Genomic DNA, 13,030 nt, shown 5'->3' on the forward strand with positions numbered 1-13,030 from the left:
CTTTCCAATGGTGAATGTATTCCATATAGATGGTTAATGTATTCTGAAACAAAAGGCCATATTTTGTTTTGACTGTCTATGTTTTGATCAAAGCTCAAGATCAAGTTTAGGAATTGTAGGCTTAAATGATCGAATTCATGTATCTGCAGTCTTCACATACACAAACGTTGTTAAAATGACATGTTATCTTATCAGTCATGGATAGAAACTGAAGCAAGACTTAAATCAGGCAAAACAATTGATGGAGTAGAACAAATGTTCATTCAGAAAGAGTAAGAGCATTGGAAAAACATTTTGAATAAACTGATGAACACTTTTGCAGAAAATAACATGCCATTTTGGGATTCATCTGATAAATTGTATACAAAAAAAACAATGTAAATTACTTAGGTCTAACTAGTTCATTGGCAAAATATGATCCCGCTATGCAAGAACAAGTTGGTCATATTTTGAAAGATGCATTGGCTGCTCATTACTGTGGAAAGAATATTTCAAATTAACTTATTCATCTAATGACTGAGAAAGTTCATGCTAAAATAAACTCATCCCTGCAAAATGCTAAATATTTTTCAATAACAGCCGACTGTACACGAGACATAAGGTTTGTTTACTTAGTAAATAAAAATGCTGAAATCTGTGAATGGTTCTTGGGATTCACTCCAATAATTGACCACTGGTAAAGGACTTTCAGACGTTATACTTAAATTATTAGAAAAAAATAAAATCAACTTAAAACATTGTAGAGGGCTGGTATATAACAATGGGGCAAAAATGAGAGTGAAAAATAGTGGGGTTCAAAAGAGAATCTGGGATCATAATCCATTGGCATGATGGCAGATGCCAACCTTGTGTTGTGCGATGCAGCAAAATCTTTATTTGGAATAGTTGGAAAATTATACTCTCTTTGCGCTGCCTCTATTAATCATTGGCAGATTCTGATTGATCATATAAAATCTTTCATACAGAAACAACCTAGCAACACACGATGGGAGGCTAAAATCTCCAGTGTGAAATCTGTTCGATATCAGATTTCTGACATTTATGATGCATTCTCTTGCTGAGAAAGAGGGAAAACATGATCCTGAGATTGTACATGAAGCAATTACATTATCCTATCAACTGAAAGATTACAATTTTCTGGTTTCATTGGTCATCTGGTACAGTATATTGTTTCAAATAAATGTTATTCATAAAGCAATCCAGAATCAGAGTATAGATGTGAGCAATACCATGGAATTAACAAGGGGTTGTATCAAGTTTTTGGAGTAATATAAGGAGAGCAATTTGAAGAGCACTATTTCAAGTGCCAAAGAGAATACGTGATGTGAAATTCCATTTCGATTATAAGAGTAGAGATGATGATATTGCAACACCCAAGAAACAAATTTTAAATTTAATGTTTCATTGCTTGATGTAGCCATTAAGTCTGTTTAAGAAATATCTGAGCAACTTAATCAGCATGCAGACACATGGGGTTCCTCTACAACAGCGTTTTTCAACCACTAAAAAGTGCTGCGGCAGGCAGAGCCGCCAGTCACACATTATAGTACAGCAGAGTGCAGACCGGGCTGCCGCTGAGCTCCCCTGGCATGACCTGCCTAGATGTGGCGGCATGACATCACAGGTCATGCACGCCCCACATTGCAAGCCAGCCCGCCCACTCTGCCAGTAAGCCAGCCCGCTCTCCTGTCCGAGACCCATCCATCCGCCTGGCTGACTGCCAGCACGCTGCTACCTGCTCTGCACTGTTTGAGGGACAGGTTTTATGTGGGGGCCAGCCAATGATTTAATTTTTTTTTGTGCAGAGTAATGTGTTTGTTTTTTGTTTCTGTGGGGGCCAGCCATGGTTATTTATTTTTTTTGTGGGGAGCAATGAGTTTGTTTTTCTTGTTTCTGTGGGGGTCAGCCAATGTTATTTTGTTTCCTGTGGGGGCCAATTTATATGTGTTTTATTTCTCTGGGGCCAATGTATGGGCGCTTTATTCCTGTGGTGGCCAATGTAGTGTGTTTATTTCTCTAGGGCCAATGTAGTGTATTTTATTTCTCTGGGGTCAATGCAGTGTGTTTCTTTCCTGTGGAGGCCAATGGATGTGTTTTTTTGATGTGGGAGCCAATATATATGTTTTTTCATAGGTCGTGCACGCCGTATCGATGAATAGTGTGCCTTGGCAATTTTAAAATCTTGCGTAGTGTGCCTTGAGTTGAAAATCACTGCCCTACATGTTAACTTGAAAAGCACAGTTGTGATTTACAGCTGGCCCTAACTACTTGTGCGAATGCAGGTCTTTAGGGCGGTCTTCTATGTGACGAACTGATAAATATCCAGAAGTTTGTAAAAAAAACATCGCAATGCCAATCTCACTCAACATATTGAATTTTAGCAAAATAACAAAGCTAGAAAATCTATATCCGAATTTATGGGTATATTTGAGAATCTTATTAACTACACCAGTTTCTGTGGCTAGCGGAGAGAAAAGCTACTATGCAATAAATGTTGAGCTCATTAGCAAGCCTATCGATTGAAAATTATATAGCTTGAAACATTGATTTTCACAAGTAATAAAAACTTTCACTAGTAAAAAAGCGAGAAAGGTAGTGTTTTTAGACTGAATAGTTGTTCCAATTTTTAAAGCCAATGTTCATAATTTAGTTTATACATGCTGTTCTATTTTTGAGAATTTCAGTATGTAATGGGTCAATGCCCATAACATTAGTTACTTGGTTTAATCACGCTGTTGTACTTTTGAGAATTTATGTATGTAATGTGTTAAAGCCAATTGATATTTTTTGTAACAAAAAGTTCATCATTCTATATTGTTTGTTGATTTCATTTATATTTTAATAAATGGCATTGCAACGTGTAAATTCATGACTCCCTGGTATTTCTTTGTTTCTCTTTTGTGGAATAATTTGTTTACTTAACAAATAGGAAATATTACTTTTGTTTACTAAAAGTATTAAATATGCATACAATTGGATCGGGGAGGAGGGGCACTCCAAAATTTCTCGCACAGGGTGCTAGTAAACCTGGGGCCAGCCCTGACTGTCATTAGTGTGATTTGGTGCAGAGCATCATAGAGACACATAGGGGTCTATTTACTAACAGGAGTTAGGGGGGAAAAGAGGTATTGAAAATCCAAGTACATAACGCTTCTCCATATGTACTAATGGATTTTCTGTTCTGCTCTGCTGTCAGCGCTATTACTGAGAGTTCTTATCGCACTGCCATATGCTCTTTACGGCAGCGATAAGTGCCTCAGATATTATCAAAATAGTTTTTACACTTACCGTGTCCAGCATCTCCAGCGCTGCATCGCGTACTCTGGCTGCCAATAACTCCTTTCTTCTGTCTTCACTGGTGCACTGCCTACAGGAAGTCCCTGCTGTCTATTATTACCTAGTCAATAAAGTTGGGTTTAATTTAAAAATAAAATATAGTGCTGCTTTTTTTTCCTGCTTACCTCTCAGACGCCAGATATGTATGCATATAACTATGCAGCCGACGGTAAGGAGGGGGGCAGAAACCGCTGAAGGGTGAACTTAACATTCAACCCTTACTGTCAGCAGGTTTCTTAGTAAACATTGTGGTAGCCGGCTCCTGCTTCGCAGCGCTAGCAGGAGAAGCAGTAGCTGCAATAACTCCACTTTAAGTGGACTGATAGTAAATAGACCCCATAAGGTGGTGTCATGCCTCCCAACTGATTTACTGCTCAATTTACATGTACTACTGTATATTAATTATTTAAGAAAATAGACATAATCACATCACAACAAACCTGTCAAAACAATATATTTTACTTTTATGCTTTAACAATTTTCTATATACAGACTTCATTGCACAATTACAGACTAAACTCCCATATTCCCTCAAGCACTGGGTGCCACAATTTTTTGTATTATATGACATTTTATAAGGGACACTGTAGAACCCTTGTGCCGTTCTCAGGTGCGGGATGGAGCGCTGATACACTACTACCTGTCCTCTGATCTGCATTTTTGGTAGTAATGTTCCTTACTGTATTTTGGGTCTGTATAAAAAAAGAAATGGGAAAGCGGGTACACAATTGGGTGCTCCAAGTACATAAATGATAACTAAAACATATGAACAATCAATATTACGTTCCCTTAGAATCGTAGTTCCTCCTGGAGAGTCATTAGTCTTTTATGGCGTGTTCTGGGAGTTCAAACATATATCCTCTCCGTGACTCACTTATCAGAATGAAGGTAACAACTTAAAAAGTTATCTTTTGATGTAACAGTGGCGTACCCCAACTCACTCTAAAAGAGATCAGACTCTGCACATCAAGGTTTCTTTTTTTGTTTTTTGGAACAATAGAGTTGTTTCCCTTCAGTTCACTGTGTAATTCACATTGGATAATGTATCTCTCAATGCCAAGGAGAGGTAATCCAAAAAGTTGTTTATTTAGACAAAACACAAGTCAAACAATGAGATAAAAAACATCAATCCATTTCTCCATAAATGGCACTGAAATGTCTCATGCCAATTAAAAAAACAACAATAAAAATCATGAAAGGTCATAAAAGAAAAATCATAAAAAAAACATGTACATAAAAAAGTTGCCAGTCTTTCAGCATTGAGGGAAAAAATCTGTAGCTCCAGAAACAATGAAAGTTTCAACCGACATACCTCCAACGCTGAAAGGATAAATGGGGTCACAGAATCCTCGTTGTATTTTGGGTCTGATTTGCGTACATCTCAAGTGGCAGGGGGACTGCTCATGCACATAACAGATCCTGCGAACTCACACACAGTGCCTCCAAGTAATTTGGGGACAGGGACGGGGTGGTGCTGCCTGCATTTCCAGAAAACAGGAGCGTGTAGGATTCGTTCTCTGGGAGTTTCGAGGCCAGTGTCTGCGTCTTTTGATGCAGATTTACTGGCCTCACAAGTGGGTAAGATTTGGCCATTCTGAGTAAGATTAAGCTTAATCAGATGACCAAAACTGCAAACATCGCGATTGATGGTCACTACATTAATCCGATCCTGCATTTTTGGTCGGACCTGAGAAGCTGTCTGCAGTCATTAGCATATTATTGTGCAGCAGCTGCGTCTGATGTGCAAAAGCGTACAACTCTAAATCAGGATCTTTGTATACAAATACATCAATAGGATTCTATCTATATTTTATGGCAATCTCTAGTATTATGTCTGTATTTGTATTGTACATGTTAAATATTATTTAATGATGGAAATCATCAGACTACACTTTTTTTATTGCCATTGCTTTTAACGCTCTCTGGGGTAAATTTACTAAAGTGCAGGTTTTTAGAAGTGGAGATGTTCCCAATTGCAACCAATCAGATTCTAGCTATTTTCTTCTAGAAGGTGCTAGATAGGGATGCAATCGGGAAGCAGGCTGACATTTTACCGACAGACGGCTTCCCGACTGTCATATCCCGGCGAGGGTGAAATGCCCGGCGTCTAGATGTAGATGCCGCTCATTTCCCCGATGCCGGGAGACCGGCGCCCAGCATCCTGTTCGAAGGGATGCTGGGCGCCGCGAGCGGACCGCCTCGGTGGTGGGGAGGGTTAGGTTTAGGACTCCCGGGGGGGACTTAGGGTTAGGCACCCCCCGGGAAGTTAGGGTCAGGTTAGGGGGAGGGAGGGTTAGGCACCCCCGGGGGAGGTTAGGGTTACTCACCCCCCGAAGGACTTAGGTTTAGGCAACGGGGAAGGGGGGGTTAGGTTTAGGCACTTAGAGGGGGGATTAGGGTTAGGCACTAGGGGGGGAGGTTAGGGTTAGGCACCCCTGAGGGAGGGTTAGGGTTAGGGGGGTAGTTTAGGTTAGTTAATACTTACCTAGGGACGATCGGGATTTCCAGCGCTGTCGGGCTGCCGCTGCCGGGATCTATTCCAGTGTCGGGCTGCCGCTGCCGGTATTTCATACCAATTCTGATAGATAAATGTTAAGTACAATCTGATTGGTTGCTATGGGAAACATCTGCACTTCTAAAAACCCGTACTTTAGTAAATATACCCCTCTATCTCTCATATGATGACAATCTGCTCCTAAACTTAGGCCATACAGATTCATTTTTGCTCAAATCCCACTAAATAGCTCTGTTTGGCACGACACAGACTATGCAAATTAGCCGGGCCAAAGAGTTTTCTTCTTTCAATATGCCTCTTCTTTGCATCATTAATGCAACAAACGTATAATGCAGGGTTACATAAACTATTGTATAACGTGTACATTTGTGTACAACTAAGTCATAAATCTGGTTACAAAAGGCAAAAGACAGAGATCCAATAAGAGCAGTCACGCCATGCCTCCCGCCACATATTGATATGCTTAATCTGCAACTTTATACATACTTTGGGGGAGATTTAATAAAGCTTGGAGAGAGATAAAATTGGAGATAAATAGCACCAACCAAACAGCTTCTAACTGTCACTTACAGGCTGTGTTTGAAAAATGACAGTTAGGAGCTGATTGGTTGGTGCTATTTAACTCCAATTTTATCTCTCTCCAAGTTTTATTAAATATCCCCCTTTATACCAATTCCTGTGCAACAAAAGTATTAATCCAGTGACCCTGGTACTCTGTGCTTTTATGCGACTAAGAAGCACAATTTTAGAAAAAGTACACATCACTACCCATGGAGGAGCATCTAAGGGCCTCACTTATCAACAAGCTGTATCATTCACATCATTCAAACAGATGACAGTTGGGAGCTGGTTGGCTGGAACACCATAATACTGTGTGGATTTAGACACATCTGTAGGAGGGCCTTTGTCTTGAATGTAATCTACATCCCAAAAGATGAATCCAGCTCTGATTACACCATACAATATTTCACTGTTTACCAACACATGCTTTAGCAGAAATAAATGTACTGTTGTATTGTACACCCATTTAACTTTTCATGAACTTGCATCATCTGCGTGAGAGCTCATGCTATAATTGTGCTATAAGTATCTTCTTTTATGTTGCCCACTTCTTGTCTCCTCTAATTGTTTCATTCTTTAGTTTATTAAGTGTGTTGTTAATGGAGATTACATACATTAACCATCAAAACAGGATTGTACATGGGGCAGCTGAATTTCCTTTTGAAGCACATTACGTGGTCCTAGACAGTATTTCCATGGTAACAACAGTCCCAATCATTTAAATAGGAAAGAAGAACAGAAGGCGTCATCAGCTGAATCAGCAACACAGGCTGTACAGAGCTCCAACCCAGGACTGCGACTGTGAGTACAAACTTGTATTCTCTCTGTAGGTTTAACTTTTTATACTATACTGTTCTTGTCCTTATAAATGTTTGCTATAAGGGAATAGAACAGAGAATGTATTCCAGATTCCAGTTATTGTTACTATTACATATTTATGGTACAGTACATGGAAAATATCTGTACTACAACAGTATAATTTCACACTATGTTTAACTACATGTGATTTCACAGTATATACCAGTGAAATATAAATGCAACTCATTAGATACACTTTGGTAATACTCACATTATTTAATGGACACCTTTTAGTATCCTTTATTGGCTTGGAACTGCTGTGTGTGCAGATCTACTGTACTGTGAGCCTTGTATAGCAGCAAGGGCTCATTTTATCATTTGGATAATATATGATATATGCATCACTAATATGATGACATACCTGCTAACACTGGCAGCTAAAAAAGCCATGATTCACCCAACCACTCTTTTCTGTCAAACCATGCACCTGTTTAGCCAAAGTGCACCCACATTTTGACTGCACCCTGAATGTTTCTGGTGCCACAAAGCAGTTCTGTCTTGTGACAATGGGGTATTTGGTATTTTAGCTATAGTTTGGAGTTGATACAGATTGAGAGAACAATATATGGGCTGATTCAGAGTTGAACATAAGTCAGTTTTACAGAAGAGTTTTGTGTCTTTTCACACTGCGCATTCTCCAGAGACGAGCGCACACATCTATGGGTAACTCCTAATAATACGGAACTAAGTTGCATTTCCACTTGGAACATAACTAGGCGGTTGCAGGTCATTTGCATGTGCGCTAAGTTTAGCAAAGGCACGTTGACAGAGTTGCAAGCAATGCAGTTGTACATACAGTACAAGGACATTTTCCTATTATCAGATGAATTTTTTGCCAATAATATAAGATGGTGCAAAAAGATGCATTTATTGCCACGCGAGCAATACAATAGCAATTAATGGAACTTTGCATGCAACTCTGTTTCTGACCCATAGACTGAAATTAAAAAATTATAATTACTGCACTTCCAGACCTATCAACAAGCAGTAATTATAAGCTTTAGATAGTTTTCATACTAGCATAAATCAGCAAGTATCACATTTGTAGTTTATTATTTGGTTAAAGTGCAGGTTAAGAAAATCTAGTTTTTCTCCACCATACATAGATACAAGGAAATTGTGCACATAATCCCGGGAACAGCATTTGTAAAAAACAAACCTAGAGTAATTCCATCACAACAGTCTGGAACCAGGAGCACTGTGCTATACTACACATACTTAACAAAATTATAATTAAAATATCTTTAACTGAACAGATTTTTTTTTAATGCACTTCTAAGAAAATATTTTGCTGTACTTAATAGTAAATGATTGTTCTTACAGACAAATACATTAAAATAGAAATATGGTCCATTGGACACAGTCTAATTGTAATAAATTGCAATAAACCAAATTGAAAAAAGTTCTACACAACAATTTTGAGTAAATATAGAAAACTGTTATAAAAAGTAAACACTAATATATTAATAAAACAGTGTCTATTAAACATTATAGAATTTTATTTATCATTATTTTCTCTAAAATCAAATAGATCTCTCATATCTGTAAAAATCTATTCTACTCCTTTTATTAATGGGGATGGTCTCAGTGCCACAAAACCTCATGTAATGGAGATCAGTATTCTGGTTTTCAGAGTAATATTATCTTCCACCCCCACCTGACAGCTAGTCCAGATGCCGCACTGTGAGGAAGGGTCTCTGAGCAGATGGAAAGAATGGGAAACATTTTTAACTGAATTTCAAATGATTTGGGTATATGTGGACGCTCTATTATACTGTATATTTCTATATATACAGATTATTACATATATGATATGCATTATATATTATGACCACACTACACATGGTGCATGATATGTGTAGATATACAAATAGCAAAACCCTTTATCTCCATGTGTGTCATAAGTGTCCATAACTTCCCCACTCGTTCTTAACACAGTATATTCAATTATCTGGGATCAAGTTCTTGCAGTGGAGGTTTCTGTAATAAATGGAAAACAAGTGGGATTAGTAATATACAGGTAACAGTGTTAGAGCTGAGAGAACTAAACAGAGTGACAATATGGACATTGCTGCTGTCAGCACTCTGAGTGGAATCGGTATGAAATACAGACGGAGGAGATGCCGGCTGTCAGTACAGTGACAGCAGCATCCTGATGGTTGGAATCCCGACAGGGGAACGGTGAGTACTGTTCCCCTGTCCTATTTACCTGCTAATCTTTACCCCTTAACCCTCCCTAACCCTAACCCTCTGAGTAAGTGCCTAAACCTAACCCTCCACCCTTAGTGCCTAATCCTAACCCTCCCCCTTAGTGCCTAAACCTAACCCTCCGCCCTTAGTGCCTATTCCTAACCCTCCCCCTTAGTGCCTAACCCTAACCTCCCCCTGGTGGTACCTGAACCAAACCCCCCTATCTGGAGCCTAACCCTAACCTCCCCCCTCCTGCATGTAATAAGATATCCCATCAGTGGCAACATCAAAGATTGCACCTACCCTATGGCAGTCAGGGCAAGTGACCACGACATGCTTATGTCTGGCTAACCACCACCCTGTTATCTCCCTGAAATACCCAGCAAAATTGCATCTCTCTCTGCGTGCAATTTCAATCTGTGTCTTACAGTGGTAACCATGGGGATGTATGCGCAATGTGACTTGGACGCATGCGCAGACTAAAAACATTGACCTTTTGTATGCGGCAATGACATTACTTGCACCTCTATTTCAGGACCAAAATTGTTTAATTCATTCAGGTTTTCTATAATAGTATCTACACTATGTAAACAGGCCCTTAAAGAGCTGGCCCGGGTACTTTTCGGGGGCATGGCCTAATAGAAGTTCACCCCTATAGGTGCCCGGAATCAATAAAGCCGGGGTTCAAAAAAAAAATTACTTTAGTTGCTCTGTAAGTGATAATTCATTCTATATTTTATTCTGAATAATTCTATGTTCCAGTATTGCCTAAGACCTTCCTGCCTTCCAACCTTCATGATTTTGGACAATGTCCCGCCGTTCCACCCACAGGCCGTAGTGTCCCACGTGGAGGGGGGGGAGGTTGAGAGGCCCCCTATCACACGATGCTCTTCTTAGCAAATCAGCGGTTAATAAATGCTGTGCGCATACAAGTGTATTGTTTTATCATACCCTATAGTACATGTCCAAATTACAGATCGTCCATACAGTGTACACACTTTACTGAAGGATTCTTTGGTTGGTCATTTCTAGCATATTATCTTCATTTTCCATTTGCAATTTTATCAACATGCTAAGAGGTTAAATTATAAATTATTCATGGGTACTGAATAGCCTCCCCATATGTACACAATGATATAATCAGCAATTTCATTATGCTCTTAAATGTGACTTTGGTTTTACAATTCATGTTATACATTTATTATCGGTTTGTAAATCTCAACATTTGTCTTTACAAATATAACCAGCTAAAGCAAAAAAACTGAGCCTAAATAGTTTATTTAGGCCTACAACAGATAGTAACAGCCTAGTACTAAAACATAATCAGTACGTTAAGGGGTCATGTTGAGTCCATTTTGCTGCATAAAATATGTATTTCATTTCTGCACATACTTATCTGCGGCTATATGAACACTCAGTTAAATCTTGCACTTACTGTACAATGGTTTGCAGCTCCTTATTATTGAAGACCAGACAGGGAAAAGGATGGAGATGTGTAAGTGTGGCCAGAATACAGTGAAGGCATGTCGGCACAAATGCAACTTAAACTGCATACACATACGCACATGTACTAAGCACTGGAAAGTGATAAAGTGGAGAGTGACCAATCAGCTCCTAACTGTCATGTTATAGGCTGTTTGAAAAATGACAGTTAGGAACTGATTGGTTGGTCGTTTATCACTCTCCACTTTATGACTTTCCAGAGCTTAGTACATCTGCCCCTGCCAGCAGAGGAGAAACTGGAGGGGTTTTGACTCTGGTGCAAGTAAAAAGATGACATGGATAACGATTATGCATATGCTGGAAGAGCTGGCCTCAACATTGTGATTTTGCTAACGCATCATGTCTCCCAAATTAGTGCAAATTACATCCAATTCAACATAACCCTGATTGTACAATTTCTTGGAAACCATTGCATGTATAGCTTACTGTGTAATATATAAGTATAAACATTGTGTTTTGAAATAAAATTCAAATATGATACAGGGATACATAACATAACATCATATTAATACTATATATATATATTCTTACCAATATAAAGACCTCTGAATCACTACATACAGTATATTTATTTAAAATCCTATGAAATAGCCTAGGTATCAAGTGGTCTTTGAAAACAATACGGTTGTAATGCTTTGTGTAGAAACTGAAAAGCGATGTCTACAGTCAGCAATAGATAGCAATAGGTACCCCAGGACACTCTACTGTACCTGGGAAATGGCACCAGGTGAGATCTTGCTGCTGTATATTATGAATTAAGAAATAATACATTTATGAAATTCATGTATTGTCAATATATCACCTGAATATCATGCTTAGTCTAATCATTTTACTTTTTATATATTTCTTATTTAAAGAAATCTAATACATTAATAATTGCTGCTTTCCCATATTTGTGATTTTTTTTCAGAGAGGAAAAAATCATTTCTAATATGTCAACAGGATTTGTGTCGCCACTAGACGTCTCAGAAGAAATATTGGATAAGCGAGAACAGCACTGTAAGCTTTTAGGTAAATACCATTATTGGTCATTATGTCCTATAATTCATTAGATAAGCTGATGAGTCATCTGGAGTCACACTACAGCACAATGGATGATTCACACTGATGAAATGTAGAAACCTGATCTCTTTTGACTTTTGGTAATAGACATGCTGCCAGATGGGAAGGGAAAGAGTAGGGTTTCTCCTCCTGGGGTCAGTGTCTGATTAGGAATATTAACCCCTTCCTATAATAATTCAAAGTACATTGTGCAACGAATGCATTGGGTAATGTCACTTGTGATAATTAGCTATCATATTGGACTTGCTTGATATGTAAATAAATCTTGATTACAGGTAAATTACTTAATTATTTAAAAATTAATTTTAATTCATTTATTTATATAACATTTATGTTAAAAATCAATAGAAAATATTCTAGAATTGTCATTTAGCACCTAGATTTTACCTATTTGATTAAAGTCTTGTTGTTTAATGGTCATTCTAATTAATCAATTTTGAAACCATAAATATGTCATTTTTATTTTTCATTTTATATCGATTGAGTTAATGATCTTTAGTACCATCTGGTCCCATTGTTATTAATATGGATATAGAACCACCTCCGTTTGCCAAAGTTTTTACAGTTTACAGTAACTGTCATGCTGACTGCATGGTATATTATTTTTCTTTTATGTGCAATCACATAACCCAGAATTTTAAACAGGACATCACATGATCTGTGTAATAATCAGTGCTAGAGTTTGCACTGTGTTTTCGCAGGAAGAATGCCTAGTAACTATTTAGAGTTCTCTCAAGCATGCGCTGATGTCACATGTTACATCTTGTGTGGATTTCCTGTAGCGCTTATTTCTTCATGCAGCATACAGTATCTAACAGACAGGTTGCCACAAACACAACTTTTCACTCATCATTCTAATTTTATGGAACTCAGATATCACTAGGACTTCTTAAAAATTTAGTATTAAGTGGTGTTCAGTATGTTACGTTTTGTTTATGTGGGTGTGCCAGATGTAATGTAGCGTACAACTGGTGTATCGCAGGCAGTGTTTGACCATCAAAACTG

The 13,030-nt window shown here is 38.2% G+C and overlaps 1 protein-coding gene across 1 annotated transcript in view; it reads left to right on the forward strand.

Moving 5' to 3' along the window:
• Positions 1 to 7,176: 7,176 nt before the first annotated feature.
• PPP1R17 (protein phosphatase 1 regulatory subunit 17) overlaps positions 7,177 to 13,030 on the forward strand; it is a 40,549-nt gene continuing 34,695 nt past the window's right edge. The window contains exons 1-2 of the mRNA XM_088464411.1: positions 7,177 to 7,213; positions 11,874 to 11,974. Of these exons, the coding sequence (XP_088320537.1) occupies positions 11,896 to 11,974 (79 nt within the window). The 5' untranslated portion in view covers positions 7,177 to 7,213; positions 11,874 to 11,895. The remainder of the gene's footprint in view (positions 7,214 to 11,873; positions 11,975 to 13,030) is intronic.

This window comes from Taudactylus pleione, unplaced genomic scaffold (assembly GCF_031769625.1).
Source record: "Taudactylus pleione unplaced genomic scaffold, aTauple2 ptg000054l, whole genome shotgun sequence".
NCBI lineage: Eukaryota > Metazoa > Chordata > Amphibia > Anura > Myobatrachidae > Taudactylus > Taudactylus pleione.